Below are 22,180 nucleotides of genomic sequence, written 5' to 3' on the forward strand. Positions count from 1 at the left end.
TGTAAATCATCTCTCTGTTATGCAATGTATTATTTTTCCTTTTACATATGTATGATTTGTAAACAATTGAGTGTATTCCTCTTGGCGGGGACCTGTGCTTGTGTGTACACTGATAGGGTGCTCTTGGATCTACATGCTTTAGTTGTAATTCTAGAACTTTATACTAACCCATTTTCTTCCTTTTTACTGGTGCTGATATGACCTAAATGTGTTGCAAGCGCTGTCAAGCCCTTAAAAATTTAAAACAAGAACATGTTCATGTTCAGACCTTTTCTCTCAATTCCTTTTAATTTTAAAGCCACGATAGGGTTTATTCAGTCACTGCCTTGTAGCTTCAGACCTCCTAGGACAAATGCAGCAAGCTCCTCCTTTACTCAATAGACTTTTGACTGTTGTATTCTGATTTTATTCAGACATCATTACATTAACTCACTCAATCCTAGAGATTTTTGCTACTTTTCAAAATTGAAAAAAATGTATTAAAAATGAGCATGTACATAGATAGTTTTATTCAACTATCATTAACATGCAAAAGTGAAAAACAATAGCTTTGATACTACGCCTATAATTTGTCGCAGAAAAAATGTGATAAATAGGCATAGGGTAAAACAACCCGGGTAAACTACGGATATAGTCGGTGTTAGGGTTGAATGAGTTAACAATAATAATTATTGTTCATAAAATGATAATAATAGTATTAATAATAATAATAATAATAATAATAATAATAATAATAATAATAATAATAATAATAATAATAATAATAATAATAATAATAATAATAATAATAACAATAATAATAATGATAGAGCTAAGATCATCCGACTGCAAAAACAAAAAAATGCCCTCAGGATATTTTACAGGACATTGAAAAATTCCAATAACTTCTGATATAGTTATAGATCTTTGAAAGGTGTGCTTGGCTATATTTTAGACAGTTGAAAAGACGTCCAAGATTTTAGCAAATTTTAGTTGACAATTGTTTTTGTTACAGAAAAGGGTGCTTGACAATAAAAGAACAATTATATGTCTTATGGTATGGCACACGTTTTCGGATCAGAAGGTCCTGGGTTCGATCCTCACCCAGCGGATAGTTGAGTCTTTGGAAAAGGCTCTTTACTCTCTCACATTCTCTCACTGTACTCATGGTGTAAAATGAGTATCTGGCTGATAACAGCGTTGTCTTTGTCTGAGAAAATTGTAATATCGCCCTACAGGCATCATGTCTCATTCTACATGTTACGTGTTGCTGTTTGTCAAGGACCCTTTATAAAGTGCTTTAAGCACGATTAGTGGATAGTGCACTATATAAAAGCTCAAACTCAAGTTTTTACATCAAATAAAATAGTGCCTTCTTGCTGTATAAAAACATCAAATAGAGCCTTCTTGCTTTATAAAAACATCAAATAGAGCCTTCTTGCTTTATAATAGCGTCAAATAGAGCCCTCTTGCTGTATCATATGATGATGATGTGATGAATTAAAATTGTCAATATAAAGAAGGAAAAAATAACCTCAAAGGACGAAACAAATTAATATAAAACAGGATATTTTAAAAATAAAAAATAAAAAAGAATTTATCTCACCTCTTTTAATGAATCCTTCCACTATTGCTCTAAATAAACCTGTTAAAGCTTTGAATGTCTCAGAATGATTGCAGAGGTAAAACAAGTTTTAGTATGAGACTTTTGAATATCTATGGATGTTCATAGGTTAGAAACAGTAAGATGCATTTGTTATTTTTATGCCCCTGGACATTAATTAATGGAGTTGGGTGTTTAAGATGTCCCTTAAATCAATCGACTTCATATAAATGGTTAAGGACAAAGGCAACTAATTTCAATTTCATTGATTCAAATTTTGGATGGTCTGAAAGTGCAGTAAAAATAATGACACAATTATTTTCATCATTCATAATAGTTCAATTTCCTTGGCTTTTTGTTCATTATTAGCCACATATCCTTTCAATATCTCTTTCAGTAGTATGTTGTTCTTATCTCTTTGTTGCACGTTTCCTCTTTGCCTTGCTTGAATAATATATTATTGCTTTTTGGTGCACGGTGTATATGAGATAAACCCACATATCCTACCATTATCATCTCTCACAGGGAATACTTCTCCTTTTCCAGCCGACAACTGAACAGAGCCATGCGCCTTCGACCTGGTCTGAGGACTGTCATCTGGATCTACTTCGTCTTCCTGCATCTTCTGGTCATGGCATGTGTGGGTGGATTCTTGTGATGATGGCCCAATCTTGTTCCAATCATTTATTTTGTCATTGACAAACAAGGTGATTTAGAGATGCGAAAGTTATTTTATGTAGTTAAATGCATTTAAGTATTGAAAGGGTTGAAGAGTTTGTTTATAAATGCATAGGTCTTGTGAATTATAATGCCATATTGTACATTAATTTTGTTTGAAATTATTTTTTTTGAGCGATGTCGAAGTGATATGTTTTTTACTATTTTGGGATTATGATTTTAAAAGTCGTCAATTATGTATCAGTTCATTCCATGTATCTATTCTGCATGTATTTATTTTATAGAAAAGATTATTGACATTTCATATCATTTCCAATTTGTTTTTTTGTTTTATTTATTATGAATAGTTGAATGCTGATCTATGTTATCTGAATTAGAAGTCAGCGTGAGTTGTGATTGAAAAAAAAAATCAATGTATTTTGTATGTGATATTTTTGGCTTCAAATTTGAGATTAGACATAAGTCTAATTGGAGTCATCGTCATAATATGGTCATTAAGTTGACTTTATTGGCAAATAAAAATATTTTATGTTATTATTAAACAAATAATACGTTCCCTCCTTTTTGAATGGCTATCGACAGTTATGCTCAGCTTGACTTAAGTAAACCGCCATTATATAAACAGGATCATAAGAATTTATTAGCACAAGTCGATCTAATGTGATCAACTGTCATATTTTCTTGTCATTTGCTAAAGAAAGAATGAGATATTTATGAACATTCCAGCTGTGTTCATTTTAAGTTTGATCTTCACCATTTTCATTAATGCTTGTGGTTGCTCTTTGGAAATGACAAGTAACAAGTGACCAGATCATCATATTTTCATTTCTTCAATTTCTTGTTGCTTGATTTATTTTATATCATTTCACCAGAGAATATTTTTGAAATATGGGTTCAAAATCTGCGTTGGTAACTTTGATTGGCAGTTAATTCTGTATTATTCCTATGCTTATGTCATCAACTTTCCTCATATCTCTTAGAGGGACCAAAAAGATGAAAAAGAAGGGAATATTCATTAAATATCATGTGTTCATTTCTTCTGAATCTCATATTAGCCAAGATTAATCTGAGTCGTATGAACGTTTTGGACTAAACCTCACCCTTACAAGGAACATTATTTCTGTGTCCACTGAGGGAGGGGTTTAGCCTGAAACTTTTCTTTACTTTGTTTTTCAATTGAAATCTTTGAGGATTCTAAATTTTCTCACGTTCTACAGTTTTATAGATCAACAAAGATGTGATCACTGATGACCTTTAGCAAAGATGGCCTATCCTATTTGCCAGTGTCTTTTGTAAATCTATATTTAATTTGTTAACGCTTTCCACATTGTAACATTTGGTTTAACAACTAGGCCATTTGTCCTATTCAATAAACAGATTGTGTTCTTGTACATATTTAATTTAAATGAATATTTGATTGTCTAATGCTGTAAACCATGAACAATTTGAAACGTTTAGTAATCTTATGGCTTCTATTTTAATGTGGTTTTTTTTGTACATAAAAGAATTAATAACGTTATTGAATTAATATTGCTATTACAACTAAGGGAGTGATGTATTGGGAATTGTTGTTAATACTATTGCATGTGTTATGCATGGAATCATACTGTAATTTAAATTGCATTGATGGCAATAAAATGAATTTACAAAGATATGATACTAGTGTCGCCATAAGCAAATACTGATACCGTAGTGCCTCGGTGAGATTTAAGGCTGTGACATAAAATAGTTTTTCTAATGTTTTGACACAAAAATAACATCGATTTTAAGTTTGGAAATATGGAAGGGTTTAGTTTTTATCATTTCCATTGGGTCGAATGATAAAACGAAAATATAAAAACTGAAGGTCTGACACCAAAAGAAAGTGTTTTTCGTCATCTTGAAAAGAATTTTATTTTTTATTTTGTTTGTGTGTCGATCTCTCCTTTTGGTCATCTGCCATTATTTAACTCAAAGACATTGATGAAAGGGAGCTCTTTTGTAATATGTAACTTTAAATTACTTAATAGTTATGTCTTTTTGTGTCAATTTTTGTGGGGGGGGGGGGGGGGGGGGGGGGAGGAAAAACTGCCTTTTGTCACAGCCTCATAGTGGCGTTATCGTAAGTACTGGTTCCATTTATGTGAGGGTGTGAAATGATATCAAAGTTAAATTATAAATAATTGTTGAAACAATTATGCATCACGAGGGATTGTATCATATGAAATTGGGTGATTTATTACTCTTATAGAAGTACATTTTTAAAAAAATGTTCAGATCTTTCACAATTTTTTGATGAAAAGAAAGGATTGGTGAAATTTAAAAAAATAGATCTTTTTTTTTTTTTTTTTTTTAAAATACAACTGATTATTTCAATTAAATCAAATTTGTAAATATGAAATTACCGTTACTGGCTTTCATATATCTAAATATAAAGTGTTTTTTATGTGTGTGTGAGTCTGTGCACAAATGCATTTACTATGTATGCAGACTAGTGCTCTTGCAGAAGATAAATATTCTATTCACCATGGAAATAAGTTTTCAGTGTTTTGAAACGGGGAGTTAAAAGTTTTGATTGGAAAAATCAGGGTGAAGTTTGCAATACGTTTTCTGTTTTTCAAAAGTATGTCATTTGGAGACAATATATTTTTTAAAAATAGAGATATGAAATTGATCACTGCCATGCTCATCACTTTTGTGTCGATAATGAAGATGGCTGTCTGAATGTTGCCGGCATTGTTGCAATTGATGAATTCCAAATGTGTTTTGAGTGTCAGAAATTATTGCGTTATGTAAGTGTCAAGTGTCTTTTTTGACAGTTAAATTGTAGCGGGTTTGCCAGAAATATATTTTTGGTGAGATTAGGGATTTTATGAATTTGAATTTCCTCCTTTGATTTTGATTAAAAATTATTCCCTCATTTACATTCCACGTAAAATCATGAAAGGAAGTCATGCTTATAAAAAACTTTTATTTGGTATAGGTTGTGGTTATTTATTTATTGGCAACATTGAACGTAACTTGTTATTTTGCGATTTTTTGTGGTCACATTTAAATGCAATTCATTTTATTTTATATAAAATAGGCATAGGGAAAATATTCATAAACCATTTAAGCTATGGTTATTGATATTTCCTAATTGCCTCTCTGTTTCTTTTATTTTTCCTTCTGTTATTGTCATCCCCATTATTTGTATGTGATAAATAAATTGATTTACATCTATTATTTTTAAAAAAGATTTCTTGATTTAGATTAAGAAATCATTCTTTGTCCCAACCGTATGGAATATTGTGAATTGAAGGTTGACAAAAGTGATATATTTTAAAGAAATAAAATTGATAAATATTATGCTTACTTTCTTTGGATTTATTTGTCTGTGTGTGTGTGTGTGTGTGCGTGTGTTTGTTTTGGAAGATTGGTTGACTGTCTTGTTTGTAAAAGGTCATTTTAAGTTTGATTCCATTATCATTCTTTAAATTTGCTCTCACTTTAACATGCTCCATTGGGTGGTTGCCTTCGATTTTCTGTGTGGGTTTGGTTTAGAAGTTTGTAGCTCTTCTACTTCTATTATCATACATGACTTGCGTCTTTCTTCTGGAAGGTGTCAATTTTGTATTGTCCAAGGTCTTTTGCTGGACTGGTCTCCTTTGTGTTACTGGGTGGAGTTTCCGACCTCCCATAGTGGGCAGGGAGGCACTGACGGTGTCTTCTATCCCCCTGTATCTGTTTTTCAACATGCTTTCTGTCTTTGTCTTGGAATAAGATTACTAGGTTTTGCTCTGACCCTGGCCGGAGTCCTTGGCTGGTAGGGAAACAGTCGAATGTATTGGATGATATTTTTTCCTTATAAATCATCTCTCTGATTTGTACTTTAATTTTTAACATAAGATTTGTAAATATTTGAGTGTGTTCCTCTTAGTCTTAGTGTGATCTTGTGCTGGTGTCTGGATGGGACTTTAGGTAATCTCAAACTAAGTACACTGAGATGATTTTGCAGTAAGGGCCCACCATCCAGATCAAAATAAGTTGAGTGGGGTCTTTGATCTCCCCTGGTGGGCAGGCGGTCACGCTATGTCTTCTATCCCCTTTATCTGTTTTCCGATTAGCTTTCTGTCTTTGTATTGGAATGAGATTACTTGGTTTTGTTTTAGCCCAGGCTGTAGTCCTTAACTGGGAGGGGAAACAGTCAAATGTATAGCTATGTTTTTGGGATTAGAATTTTAGGTGATCTCAAATTAAGTACACCAATAGTGTGCTCTTGGAAACAGTCAAATGTATAGCTATGTTTTTGGGAGATGATATTTTTTTTTCTAGTAAACCATCTCTCTTTGAGTGTATTCCTCTTAGTGGGGACTATGCTTGTGTCTGGATTAGAATTTTAGGTGATCTCAAACTAAGTACACCAATAGTGTGCTCTTGGAATCTACATCTGTTCCCTATTTGAACTACAGTATTCTCCCTTGTCTTATTCTTTCTCTTTCTCTTTCAATTGTAAATCTATAACTTTTTTGACTATCTATCCCATTTTCTTCCTTTCTATTGGCGCTACATGTGGCGGGGGGGGGGGGGGGGGGGGGGGAGTTTACAGAAAGATAACAAATTCCCACAGACAAAATGAATCAGTTTCTCCTCTGGCAAAGATAGCAGTCAAAGTCAAAGCCCTGGAAAAACAATTTTCACTCAAACTCAAAAGGTCAAGGACAGAAAACGACACAGAAAGGAAAAATATAAAAAAGGAATAAGCAGCTTGATTTCAGTAACAAAATAATTTATTGATTGAATTTTTCTTTTGAACATAAAATTACATGTCATACTATTCTGTAAAATTACATTACATAAAACAGATGAGTATCAATAATATTAAATAATTACACATGTACATGCAGGATTTGGGGGAGTGATATTTTTACACCCCACAACTTCAGAGGCAAATGAAATTCATTTCAAGTTAAATAAAATAAAATCTGTGTACAGAAAGCATGTTAAGTCTTTATCTCCGTGTAAAGCCGGATTATTGTTATTTCTATGCTTGTTAACTGTTAAATCATGTGAAAAAAAAAAGGGAGAAAAAGGACCCAAACTTGGAGTTTTGTAACTTCCTTGAAAAGTAAAACATTCTGACCTGTAAATGCTGGAGAACAAAATATTTTTTTCAAACTCAAATTAGAATTTTACACCACTCTCAATTAATTTTAAAATGTTTTTAAGGGTTTTACGGCGCTTGCAACACATTAAGGTCATATCAGCGCCAGTAAAAAGAAAATGGGATAGTAAAAAGTTTTAGAGTTACAATTAAAGCAGACAAGATCAAGCAAGACAAAGGGGAATTGGTTCAAATAGGGAACAGATGTAGATTCCAAGAGCACAGTATCACTGTACGGTACTTAGTTTGAGATCACTAAATGTCTCATCCAGACACAAGTATAGGTCCCCACCAAGAGGATTTGTTTTTTGTTTTTAAGGGTTTTACGGCGCTTGCAACACATTAAGGTCATATCAGCGCCAGTAAAAAGAAAGAAAATGGGATAGTAAAAAGTTATAGAATTACAATAAAGCATCCGAGAAAGGGGAATTGGTTAAAAAAGAAACAGGTGTAGATTCCAAAAGCACACTATCAAAGTACTTAGTTTGAGATCACTAAAAGTCTCATCCAGACACAAGCACAGGTCCCAACTAAGAGGAATACACTCAAATGTTTACCAATCATATAATATAATGTGTAAACTAAACATAATACAATGCATAACAACAGAGAGATGATTTACAAGGAAAAAAATATCTCCCAAAACTATAACTATACATTCGACTGTTTCCCTCTCAGCCAAGGACTCTGACCAAGGTCAGGACAAAACCAAACAATCTCATTCCAAGACAAAGACAGAAAGCAATTGGAAAACAGATAAGAGGGGATAAAAGACACAGCAAGTACCTCCCTGCCCGCTATGGGAGGTAGGAACCACACCCAGCCACCAAGAGGAACTCACTCAATTGTTTATGAATCATACATATGTAAAAAGAAAAATAATACAGTGCATAACAGAGAGATGATTTACAAGGAAAAAAATATCAGCTCCTAAAACTATACATTTGACGGTTTCCCAATCAGCCAGGATATTCGGCCAGGGCCAGTACAAAACCAAGTAATCTCATTCCAAGACAAAGACAGAAAGCAAGTTGGAAAACAGATAAAGGGGGATAGAAGACACAGTAAGTACCTCCCTGCCCACTTTGGGAGGCCAGGAACCCCACCCAGACTATGGGAGTTGAGGATGCTTTGTGGAGCAGGAAAAATTGCCACACTATTAGTAGCAGTTTTATAAGTCTGTTTTACTTTTCATAGGTTGTTGATCAATATTGGTGAGCCAGGATTTACAGGACTGAACATCAGATTTTAATATCTATACAAAGTTTTATTGCAATATTAAAACAGATAAATAAAACATGAATTTATAAGATGAAAGAAAATAAATATTTATCATAACATTACATATATACAATTAAAAATGTGGAGCATTGTTTGTATAAGTCAGAGATCAACGCGCGCCTTATGGCCGTTGCCGCTTGTCACTCGTTTTTAATGAACACATTTTTGGAACAGAAGTCGTACAGCCAAGTCATGTCATATTCAGCATGCAGATTAGTGTGTTAGTGTTGTGTAAACAGCTGAAAAATTCAGTCACAAAGAAAGAAGTCAATTGTTATTTGGCCATCGCCACAAATAAATTGTACAATGCCATGTAATTTGATCAAAACATTGTAAAATGCATTAATAACCTTGGCATACAATTATGTTTTATGAATTTAAGGGTTTTACTGTACTTGCAACACTATTAGATCATTTCAGCACCTGTAAAAAGGAAAATGATATCAAGAAAAAGTTGTAGATCTGAAAATAAAAGCACCAAAGAAAAAAATCAAGATAAAAAGTACACAACAGAGAGATGATTTTATAAGGAAAACAGTATCATCTCTCATAAAAGGAAATTATACATTTGACATTTGGATAGGAGACGAAAGCAAGTGTTGTTCTTTTTGCCCACCATGAGATGATAGATGATCATTTAGGCAGAAAGAACTGTATTTCTCAAAATTGTAAGCCGTATAACTTTTTGTCAATGGTACAAACAGAACAGAGCTATTACAACAATCAGGAAATATGGTATGCTTGTAAAACAGCAATTGAAAATGTATGAGTGGCAAAAAAAAAAAATATATTGTGTGAGGCAAATGGTGAGCGCTGATCTCTTGTCTGATGCCTGCCTAACTAATTTGTGACCTTCTGGTGTCTCATTGAAAAAGACACTGATGATCAAAATTTCAGTAATTGAGGTTCAGTTCGTGAAGTTTTAGAGGTCCTGACAGCTCATTTTATAGACCATTCACTCACTACACATTTAAAAAGACAGATCGATCCTAGATGAAGTCAAGATAATTTTTCTGACACTCCTGTCCACTCAGCAGTGGTTGGGTAGCTGGGTCTGATAGAAAGTACTTTGCAATAGATTAACATCCTATCCAAAGGGTAGCAAGCAATTGCTATTGTCCGTTTCCCCCGATATAGAAACCAGGATAAAACTCCCAGCTCCATGGACGTAATGGTTCTGAAGGACTACTTATTAAAGTTTTACCAAGAATTCATTTTCACCATGAAATAACTCGTAAGCAAACAAGAAAGAAGTTCTTAAGAAATTAGAAAAAAAATATTTACAAAAATAAAAAAAATTACAAGTATCACAAAATGTCATCAGCTATACATTTTCTAAAATACCCTCATGCAATTTTTATGCAAAATTTTCAAATACTTGTTTGCTTGTTTAATAGTTTTGCAAAACAACTGTACTATTGACCTAAGAATTAAAATGTATAAAACTTTGCCCCTCCCCCAACCTCATCCCTTCCCATTTATATTTATTCATTCATTTTTTTGGTTCACCCGACACATTGTTTCAATGGTATGAGCCAAGAATGAGACTGAGGCTATAAAAAGTTCCATCTGGATACAAGCAAGCCTTAAGGTCATTTCAACACCAGTAAAAAGGAAGATGATGGGACAGTTGATAAAATATAGACATCTGCACAACAGACCTGAATAAAGCCTAGGATCTCCCGAAAATGATGACAATTTAAAAAATATACATCTGTAGAGAGATGATTTTCAAAGATAAAAATAAAATACTATCTCTCACATAAAGAAACATATCTGACTACCCCAAATGTTTACAAATCACACGTTAAGAATAAAAATAAAATAGCAGTACATAACACATAACAGAGAGATGACTTACAAGGAAAAAAATATAATCTCCCAAAATTATAACTACACATTCAACTGTTTCTCTCCCAGCCAAGGTCAGGACAAAACTAAGTAATCTCATTTCAAGACAAAGACAGAGAGCAATAATAGGAAAACAGCTACAGGGGGATAGGAGACACAGCAAGTACCTCCCTGCCCTCTATGGGAGGTCAGGAAGCCCACCCAGCATGACACTAAATGATTCAACAATAAATGACGGTATTACTCAAGAACAGAACATTTGATGGAGTCTTTGTTTTCTCTCTGGAGTGCCCAAAGAAACTGCTTCCTGTGCCACGTTCAACAACTTGCCAAGCAGAATGAAATCGAAAGAGACCATTAAAATTGCTGATCATTGTCTGATTTACAGATTCATCTTAACTATGCCACTACCACATCATCTTATTCATCTGTGGTGTTTCATTCATCCTGTTTTGTTGATAAAGGGGAAACCCGAAACGTTCATTTGATCTGTTTTTGTAATTAAATTGAAGCTTACATTCAACTTCACATTATTATTTATAGAAATTAAATTGTATCAAAATCATACTGTACTGCAAAATGCCCCAATATTCTAGAAATGTGGGCACAAATTGGGGCATGCATTCTAACCCCAAAAATGCCACGTCATGAGCATTGCAAACGAGTAAAATTTCTATCATCGCCTCAGTGGTACAAGCCAAACCCAAGTGTGTAACCAGCCATATCTTGGCATTGAGTTGTCTGAAGATCTTAAATAGGGCAACCAAAGTGAGAAGAGCACTCAAAAGACTACATCAATAATAGGATTTCTTCACCGTAATCTGAAGCACTTCTCAACGTCATCTCGCTGAAATACTTGTCTTTCTCCTGTAAGCCCCCCCCCCCCCCCCCCCCCCCCTTGCATATGGCACAGATGGATGGGATCTATACCAGAAAAGAGGCATAGCTAAACACAGGATATTGCCCAATGTTTGTTTTTAAGGGTTTTACGGCGCTTGCAACACATTAAGGTCATATCAGCGCCAGTAAATAGGAAGAAAATGGGATAGTAAAAAGTTCTAGAATTACAATTAAAGCAGCCAAGAATAAGGCAGACAAAGGGGAATTGGTTCAAATAGGGAACAGATGTAGATTCCAAGAGCATACTATCAGTGTACTTAGTTTGAGATCACTAAAAGTCTCATCCAGACACAAGCACAGGCCCCCACTGAGAGGAATACACTCAAATGTTTTACAAATCATATATAGTATCAAGAAAACATAATACAATGCATAACAGAGAGATGATTTACAAGGAAAAAAAATATCATCTCCCAAAACTAATTATACACTTGACTGTTTCCCTCTCAGCCAGGGCCACGACAAAACCAAGTAATCTCATTCCAAGACAAAGATAGAATGCATGTTGGAAAACAGATATAAGGGGATAGAAGACACAGTATGTACCCCCCCTGCCCACTATGGAAGGTCAGGAACAACACCCAGGCAAGCAAAGTGAGAAGAGCACTCAAAAGACTACATCAATAATAGGATTTCTCCACCATAATCTGAAGCACTTCTCAACGTCATCTCGCTGAAATACTTTACTTTATCTTGTAAGCCCCCCCCCCCCCTCCCTCCTTGCACATGGCACAGATGTATGGGATCTATATCAGAAAAGAGGCATAGCTAAACACAGGATATTGCCCAATGTTAAGGAGTCAAACACAGGGGACTACACCACCATAAAACACCTGGCCGCATTAACGAGATGGTGAGATTTGCCAGCTTTGTGTAGAAAGAAAGAGAGCTATGCTTAACAACTATGTCCAAAATAATCTGTGACAAAATGCTGTGAATATCACCACAAGAATATTTAAAAGAATAATGTGGCAAACAATAAATATAAGCCCTGACTTTTGGAGACAACAAAACAAACATCATTAAAAAATTATCAGAAACAATGAGATGTGTTTTGTAATACTCATCCCAACAATGGAAATTACCAGCACTTCTTTTTCGTCAAATCTATCACTGAGTGGAACCACCTTGATAACTTTACGATAAATTTGGAATCACTGCAAGAGTTCAATAACGGAGTACGTTAACTGACTGCCTTGTCAAAAAAAAATGTTTTAAAAATAATTTTAAAAAACAACTCTCATTTTAAGGTTTCTCCTTGAACGAAGGTCAAAACCAAGTAATCTCATTCTGGACTGGGAAAGGAGAAAAGTTTGACCTCCTCAATTAACAAGGGAAGGGGGAGGGGGGGGGGGGGTAGGGGAGGTGAGGGAAAGGAGGCCAACTTTCTAGGTCCCAATAATTTCAAAGAAAGGCTCAGCAAGATATAAAAAATAGACACACAAAAATATTATCATGTGTAGAATAAAGAAAGAGGATTTTATCAGAGGATAATGAATAAATAATTTTCATCATGTACACATTTCAAAAATAAATAAACGAATAATAAAATAAATAAATAAGTAATATAGCACTGTAACAAAATTATATTACAATCGAATTATTTAGTTACCGAAGTTTATCACCAGTGTTAAATCATCTGTATACCACGACAACTTCAAAGACTTCATTTCAAACAAGTCCAACCAACTCTGTACTGATGGGAAACAAGATCAAAATCTCCCAGGAAATTCTAATATTACAACGACACTTTTGTCTATCATGCACATGAACGGTATTTTTCTTCTAAATTTGACAAATTGCAAATCAGAAAGAAAAAAAATATAATTCCTATCCTCGTGGAAAATTTCCTTTTGAGGTCTATCCAGAGAAGAGACATGGTTAACCCAGACTTCAGCTGCAATGCAGCACTGCAAAGGAATAGATCTGAAAAAGTGTGTATGAAACGGGGCCAGGCAAAGTAAGTAAGAAAGAAACAAGAAAAAAACAAAAAAAAAAACAAATCCCAATAATCAGCCTGTCAGGACTGGGGAAAATAAATAACACATTTTGAATATCACTCAAAAGGCTACATCAACAATAGGATTTCTTCATTGTACTCTGAGGCACTTCTCATCTTGTAGAAATCCTTATCTTTCTCTTGTGACGCCACTCCTTGAATTGGGAAGTAATTCTAATATTTACTTAATTGAATTTTAAATGTATTGTATGTGACATTTATATTGATGATGTATTGATGCCCTGTTATGCTCTTAATTGTTTTGATACTGATACTTTGGTTGAATTGTATTTTTTTTTTGTTTAATTTTTTAAAAGCTCTTTGAGGTTTCGACGATAGGCGCTATATAAATATGCTTATCATTATTATTATATTACAAGAATATTACGTTTTCGTCCACTATGAACATTATTAACGTTGAGGGAGGCTGATTTTTTTGTGACTTTTATTTTATTTTTTGTAATCTTCTTTCTTGTTTTGTTATTGTTTGTCACTGTTTCAAAATCACTTTTTTGATCTTTATATTACACCAGTGCCTCCCCCCCCTAATTTGTCACTTTGATATTTGCAAAGGAATAAGAACATGTCGCATATATATATATCTTATGTCAATGATACTATGGTGAGTATTGCTTCAGAGGGCAGTGGAAGGGCTTACTTACATTCTAATAATGTACAATATAATATCGATGAAAAGCTATCAATAAGAAGAGCAAAGAATATACCTTCTATTATTCTATACAATATTTACAGTATAAATTCATCATTAAATTTCATGTGAAGGAATGAGGGATATTAAATAATATGATCTCAGGCGTTGAGCTATTTTTCTTATAAACATTAAAAGTATGATAATGATGATGATGATGATAATGATGAAGATGAATGGTTTAAAAATGATATTGTGGAAGATCCTAGACAGGAGTGCCTCTAATAAAAATATCTTCCGAACATTTTGATAGATAGTTTCTTGTCAAACCACGAATCAGTGATTCGTTTGAAATGTCAAAACATAAGTAACAATATATGCATTCTGAAAACTATGAAATTAGGATTAATAATCATTATATCACCACGTCTACGTTAAGTAACGGAATTCACCCTGAACTACTGTAGGATTTTTGTAAACAAAATACAAAGATAATAGATCAATCTGACAACAGTAACTTATGACTTGTTATGGTCATTCGTTTCTATATTTAGCTTGCCTGCAGTAATCTGTCAAAAAAAGTTGTTTTGGATGTCTTTTGAAAAAAAAAAAAAAAAAAAGAAAGAAAAACATACTGAGAGAATACTATAAATAAAATACAGGAGGGATGAACATATAACACAAACTGCTTTATTACTAAAGCAAAGTCCCACCTCATGGGCTCCATTAACTTGGAAACAACTGGCGTGTTGAAACAGTCTCTCTCAATGTTTTCCAAGTAAGGGCCATTCCATTCAATCCAGTAAGTTGTTTCATTACAATATGTGACCCATCGTCTCAAAACGGTATTATATCGGAAAGAACCATGTGTTTAAAATCTGAATTTAATGTTAAAACTGGTCAAAAATATAAATTGTTGGCATCAGCACCCTAAAATATGGTTGCCATTCTCCTCAATAAAACATACAAACTCAACACAAGTCTGATATTCCTGGCTATAAATTCCATTTCCAACATCTTAACCATCCCGACTTAATACCGTTTTGAGACGAAGGGTCACATATGTTTTCAAACTGTACATCATGGTTGTTTCAGATCTATAATCATAAAATACCACCATTAAGTAATATTCATAGCATTTTACTGCTTGTCCAATAATAATAATAATAATAATAATAATAATAATAATAATAATAATAATAATAATAATAATAATAATAATAATAATTGTAATAATAATAATAATAATAATAATAATAATAATAATAATAATAATAATAATAATAATAATAATAATAATAATAATAGCACCATCACAGGATGTTGTTTTGAAAGCATTTGTAGTAGAAATCATCATCTTTATCTTTTATTCACAATATTGACACTTTGTTCTCCAGTCGGGCCATTCCAAGCTCTTGGTCTGAAAGTGACACACACAACAGAAAAATAAATAAATACATTTATTCTTAGATTATTGGTGATTGCGACACTTAAAGGTTAAAGGTCATTTCTATACCAGTTAATGAGAAAGTTAAAATACAAAAATCTAGCTATGCAGAACTTAAACCCACCACAAAAAGCAAAATAAGAATACAATCCAAACAAGTAAAATATGTACGTTTTTAAGGGTTTGTGACACTTGTGACACATTTCAGTGCCAGTAAAAAGGAAGAAAATGGGATAGTAAAAGATAAATAGATTTAGATTTACATTAGATTTAAAAGCACATAAGAAAAGTAAGATATAGGGGAATGGTACAAGTAGGGAACAGATGTAGATTCCAAGTGCATACCATCAATGGGATCACCTAAAAGTCTCATCCAGACACAAAATATAGGATCTGACGAAAAGGAACACACTCAAATGCTTACATTATACATTAAAAACAACAACAAAAATATATATATAACAGAGAGATGGTTTGCAACGAAAAAAATATCATCTCCCAAAACTATAAATATACATTTGACTGTTTCCCTCCCAGCCAAGGACTCTGTCCAGGGAAAGGACAAAACCAAGTAATCTCATTCCAAGACAAAGACAAAAGCAAGTTGGAAAACAGATATAGGGGGATAGAAGACACAATAAGTGACCTTCCTGCCCACTATGGGAGGCCAAAAACCCCACTCAGTGAAGTATATGTAGATTCAAGAGTAATCCATCCGTGTGTCCAGACTGAGCAAACCTAAAAGTTTTATCGACCCAAGCATAGACTTCATATAGAACAACTAAACATTAATTGGAGCTGATTAATAAAAACATAAAATATCATCTCTCAAAATAAAGAACTAGAGATATATGACCATTCTTCTTTCAGTGAAGGATCCTAGCTTAGGTCAGAGCAAGATTAAATAATCTCAATAAAGGGCTAAGAACAGAGAGCGACGAGGAAGAGGAGAGCAGGGATAGTGGCATAGAAATTCAAACCCCTGGTCCACAAGGGAAGTTAAATTGTTCAAAACATTACTTCACTATTTTAATTTGGAGCTAAAATGGCATTTCTACTGCAGTATTGTCGAAGACGAACATCTATATAATTACAAATGAAAACGTTTAGTCTCAATGAAGCTTGTTGGTACAATTTACTTGTAAACAAAAATCAAAATAAGAAGAAAACACAACTAAAGGTTGGTGCTACAAGCATGAAATTGATCCCATAACTGTGTATCCTCTCCTCCCCCCCTCCCCTAAAAAAAAACCAAAAACCCAAAAAAAACAAAAAAACTTGAGCTTTTACTTTTATATAGTGCAATGTCCACTAAACGTGCTCAAATCGTTTTACAAAGGGTCCCTGACCAAAAGCAATATGTAACATGTAGAACGAGACATTATGCCTTTTAGGTGATATTACAATATTTTTTTTTTAGACAGAGACAATGCTGTTAACAGCCAGAGGAGCAAGGGTCGAACCCAGGACCTTCCCATCCAAAACCAAGTGTCATACCACCCAGTGAAATATGTAGATTCAAGAGCAATCTATCCGTGTGTCCAGACTGAGCAAACCTAAGCATAGACTTCATGTAGAACAACTAAACATTAATTGGAGCTGATTGATAATAATAAAAAAAATTATCATCTCTCAAAATAAGAGGCCACATAGCCGCACAAGGAATATTGTTCACAGGAACATTGTCATTCTATTCTTTCCCAAAAACAGATGAGACCTGCCATAGGCAATACATAGAAAGTTTGTTTTATTTTCTTACAAAAATCCAGAAAGTGGAATAAAAAAATCTGGTAACCAATGGTGACAATATTTTAAAAATTTCATATCGCTTCCTTTGTCAGTAAGGCTCACGGGCAACCTATAAAATTTAAAGAAAAATCTGAAAACTCATCTTTTCCCGAAATTTTTATCGCAGGCATTAGAATTTTCTTCTTGATGAGTAAATTATTCGTTTTATTTTTTGATTCCATTTTGTTGAATGTCAATTTCATTTTGTAAAACATGCATCGTTAGCGTGTGGGACTGTTGTGTTTGTCTGTTTGGCCCGGTATGAGTGTGTTTGTGGTTGGACAAGTATATAGTCTAGCGCTTTGAGGATTCGGCATTTAGCGCTATAGAAGAACACTTTATTATCATTATTATTATTATTATTATTATTATTATTATTATATGACTTGTCATATTTAAGAGCTTTAGATGTCATTAAGGATAGTACAGTTTGAATCCTAAACATCCATTGATATGTAAATAAAAATATTGTAACCAAGTCTCGTTTTGTTTGTTTGTTTTTAAGGGTTTTACAGCGCTTGCAACATTATATCAAGGTCATATCAGTGCCAGTAAAAAATAAGAAAATGGGATAGTAAAAAGTTCTAGAATTACAATTAAAGCACCCAAGAATAAGAAAGACAAAGGGGAATTAGTTGAAATAGGGAACAAGTGTAAATTCCAAGAGCACACTTGGGATAACCTAAATGCTTCATCCTGACACAAGCACATGTCCCCACTTAAATGTTTACAAAACATGTTACGTAAAACAAAAAATAAAACCGTGTATAACAGAGAGAAAATTTACAAGACAAATAATATCATCTCCCAAAACTCTAACTATACATTTGACTGTTTCCCTACCAGCTTGGGTAGCCGGCCAGGGCCAGGACAAAACCGAATAATCTCAATCCAAGACAAAGACAGAAAGCATGTTGGAAAACAGATATAGGGGGATAGAAAACACAGTACGTGCCCTCCCTGCCCACTATGGGCAGAATCCCACCCAGTCTTCATCTGAATTCCAGCAAAAAAAGAAAACTGTTGAACCAAATTTTTACAACAAACATAAATGGCAAGGAATGGTTATCCATTATATAAATGAAATGGCACAAACATTGAGCCAAAGTTTATACCTGTTTCTGTAGTGTAAAACAGACAATATTTATTTCTAGCGACCTTTTTCATAGGCATAGCGGCCAACTTTTCAAAGAGCTAAAACAGGTCACCCTTACACACAATACTGTCATGTCCCAAAACAGCACTATATTTGGCCTATTGTATAATAATATAATCTAGATTTAGAGCCTTTTCTGTTCCTTGTTTTAATTTGATAGTCAAAAAGTCATAATCCTGCGACATGCAAGGGTCATTCCACACACATAAATCAATTTTTTTCCTTTATTTTTTCACTCAGATTGCCAAATCAGGGCAGTTGGCCACTATGGATACGGCATGAGTCAACTAACTGCAAAAGTACTTTCAACCAGATATAACATAGAAGGATCAACTCAATCCTTGATAAGAACTAGAGTCCCTTTGCTGATGAGGCAAATGCCATGACAACTAAGTTATTGAGACAGATTTATACAAGCTGAAAAATTCTCACAAACAGAAAATGAACATTTTTCTTACTCGCTCATGGTTAAAATAAATCAAATTCAACGAATGACTTACCAGACGTCATGTGCAAAGCAATCTTGTCATTTTCCAATGTCGATTCAGGCTCCTCCTCATCATCACAACTAAGACTTGCTTTGGTCATGCCAGGAACACAATGCTCTTCCTCTTCGAAATGGTGCCCTTCTCCAGACAGGCCTATGGGCACATGCCCTTCATCAGCTGAGACTAGAGTGATAGAATCCACCGAGTTATTGGTATCGGGAATGATACTCAAATGAGAACCACTAGGAGATACCATCCCCGATATGGCAGCGACAGAGTCAACAGAGTTCAACATGGAAATATGATTAGATGCTAAGGCTGTGAGGTGACACTGGTCGGAGGTCACAATGCTGGCAAGACTGGCAGAGTCGGGGTCAACAAGGCCTGAAATACTATTGGAAGACTGTTGGTCAAGATGAAGGCCTGCTATGGAGTCAGGAGAAGTCTCTTGTTTAATAATACTGTCCAGATGAAGGCTGGATATGGAGTGAGGTGAAGTTTGTTTTATAATACTAGCCACATTAGCAGATGTGTCGGCATCCTCAATCATACCGGAGACGTGTACATTCCCATCCATATCGACGATATGTGTTAACTGAGCAGCATCAAACGTTGTCATCCCATGTGCCCCCTCTACTAAGGGAGTCATTTCTAAGTCGGGAATAACATGTACCGACTGGGATATATCAGATGTTGATTCTCCTCCATCGGCCATCATTGTTGTTGAAGATGGCACATGACTTCCATCCAATTGCTAATAGAAAAAATAGTAATTAAAAGAGAGATGTTTATTTTTAAAACATTATTATCAAGAATAATTAATTCTGATTTGAAAAGCAATAATTAATACTAATATAATAGGAATGTTAAAAGACTGTAGATCTGCACTTACAAGTACAAGAAACTGCATGGAAAGGACAAATAATTTGTGAGAAAGCCGAAACTGCAAATATGCACTATTATAGCAACAAAAGGCAAATGTTACTTCTGATCTAACGGGAATTCCACCCACTGATATATATAATAAATATCAAGATAGGTAATATCATCTACAAAATATGTTATAATAAATTTAAGATATTGTTAAGCAAAAATAAACATTTGATTATAAGTGTAATCCAGAGGTCTCTGGATGAATGGGTAAATCCAAACATACATATCGTTATTATAGACCAAAAAATATTATACGTCCCCATATTAAAACCATATTCCAACAATTCTTTATCTTCCTCTGTCACAAATGTCGTGTCCCATGTGAACTCATCCAAATAATATTTTAAAATAATCTAACCTGTAAAGATGAACTACCACGTGGTCTGAGGGAGTATAAGTCTTTACCTACTTTTAAAAAGAATCTCAAGACACATTTTTACTGTATTTGTTTTTATTGACTCTATGAATCCTTGATTTGGCTATGAATTATTATTATTTAAAAAAAAAAAAATTTTCACTTAAAATTGATAATTTATATTGTAAAGTGCCCAGAGCTTGTGTTTTACACGAGAATGAGCGCTGTATAAATGTGTATTATTATTATTATTATTATTATGGAAGAAAATGTAAATAGACAAATAAGTCACAGTAGATTAATTTTTCACGTGCAATTAAGATTAAACCAAATGAATAATCAGTTTAAAGGATGTCATCTTTCAATTTTAGGGCATCAATGATAAATTGACAATACTGAAATTACAAAAAATAAATAAAAATTACCAAATTGCCGGCTCTAAATAGTCCAGGCTGGAGACGAGCCAGTAATTGAGCAGTTTCTGGTGTTAAGGTTGTACTAACTTGAGTGGTTCCATCACTCAAATGGGTCTCTATACGAGATATAATATGGTGACCATCTGTCGACAAAAAAACACGACATTAAAAACAACCAAAATTAATATTGCCAACTCCAGTTTCCATTGATATAAGCAAACAATTCTGTAAAAGTCTAGACTGATCTTTCATTGGAGGATATAATCTAAAACCTGAAAGCTTAGAAAAATAATATTCCCAATAACCATTAAAAACATGATCCCTTCAAGGAGTCTTAACTCATCAACCATATTGTGCTTCACAGAGCAAATCATACAAGTAATTGTGACAAATACCAACGGTCTTCAAAACTGGAAGTTTAAGTTTTTAAGTCCAGAGATATAATAAAATCGAAAGTTTGTCATGCAAATTCTTGCTTTTGTCTCTGACAATCATTTGATTAAGGAGTAAATGGTGAAAACAAATCAATTGAAGATTTTCTTTATCCTATAAAAAAAAAAAAAAAAAGGGAATGAATAATCTTTTTTTAAAGGCAAACCTCATTGATACTATAAAATTTTACTCATTGACCTGTGCAATTTTTTCTTACCCTCGTCAGGATTCTGTGTCAATGTAACTGTGACAGTTTCAGGCATTGCTGTACCTGACCAAAGGGATGATAACTCCGATCTGTCCTCACTCTTAACTGCCTTTTCTAACATTTCTTTGTCTTCAGGATCAGTGCAGTTTATCTGCATTTCCTGTGATAATAAAAAGGTGGGGGTGGAGGAAAAGAAAACACTAAATAAATCTAATGGAGAATGAGTTGGTATTCACAACGGGAATGGCAGAGAACAATTCTCATATAAAGCAGATCAAATGTTTGTTTTTAAGGATTTTATGGCGCTCACAACATATTTAGGTCATATCAGCGTCAGTCAAAAGGATGAAAATTGGATAGTAAAAACACTCTTGATGTACAATTAAAAGGACTTAAGGAAAAAATAAGACAAAGGGGAATTGGTTCAAATAGGAAACAGATGTAGATTCCAAGAGCACACTATCAAAGTACTTAGTTTGAGATCACCTACAAGTCTCATTCAGACACAAGCACAGGTCCCCACTAAGAGGAATACAATCAAATGTTTACAAATCATGTTAAAATTTTTAAAATAAAAGTACATAACAGAGAGATGATTTACACGGAAAAAAATATCATCTCCCAAAACTATAAGTTAACTATACATTCAAATGTTTTCCTGCCAGCCAAGGACTCCGGCCAGGATCAGGACAAAACTTAGTAATCTCATTCCAAGACAAAAGACAGAAAGCAATTGGAAAACAGATACAGGGGGATAGAATACACAGCAAGTACCACCCTTCCAATATGGAATCAAATGTTTGAAAACCATACTTTGTGCAGAGAAGCAAACCCTTGATTGATTCAGCATCCAATGGAAGGTAATGGGAACATCAAGTTCACTGCACTGCATTAA

At 33.9% G+C, this 22,180-nt stretch overlaps 2 protein-coding genes across 6 annotated transcripts in view; one reads left to right on the forward strand and one right to left on the reverse strand.

The window, feature by feature from the left end:
- LOC144967087 (uncharacterized) overlaps positions 1-5,587 on the forward strand; it is a 64,225-nt gene extending 58,638 nt beyond the window's left edge. For 3 of the 4 annotated variants that reach the window (XM_078903912.1, XM_078903914.1, XM_078903915.1), the window contains one exon: positions 2,108-5,587. In XM_078903912.1, the coding sequence (XP_078760038.1) occupies positions 2,108-2,240 (133 nt within the window). In that variant the 3' untranslated portion in view covers positions 2,241-5,587. The remainder of the gene's footprint in view (positions 1-2,107) is intronic. The other variant, XM_078903913.1, reaches the window with a different exon arrangement.
- A 1,403-nt stretch (positions 5,588-6,990) lies between these two features.
- LOC144967089 (uncharacterized) overlaps positions 6,991-22,180 on the reverse strand; it is a 34,758-nt gene continuing 19,568 nt past the window's right edge. For both annotated transcript variants that reach the window (XM_078903917.1, XM_078903916.1), the window contains exons 10-13: positions 21,295-21,445; positions 20,655-20,788; positions 18,954-19,695; positions 6,991-15,482 (exon numbers count right to left, since the gene is read on the reverse strand). In XM_078903917.1, the coding sequence (XP_078760043.1) occupies positions 15,433-15,482; positions 18,954-19,695; positions 20,655-20,788; positions 21,295-21,445 (1,077 nt within the window). In that variant the 3' untranslated portion in view covers positions 6,991-15,432. The remainder of the gene's footprint in view (positions 15,483-18,953; positions 19,696-20,654; positions 20,789-21,294; positions 21,446-22,180) is intronic.

Source organism: Berghia stephanieae, chromosome 3 (genome assembly GCF_034508935.2).
Source record: "Berghia stephanieae isolate SIO BIC M18660-M18661 chromosome 3, UCSD_Bste_1.3, whole genome shotgun sequence".
Classification (NCBI taxonomy): domain Eukaryota; kingdom Metazoa; phylum Mollusca; class Gastropoda; order Nudibranchia; family Aeolidiidae; genus Berghia; species Berghia stephanieae.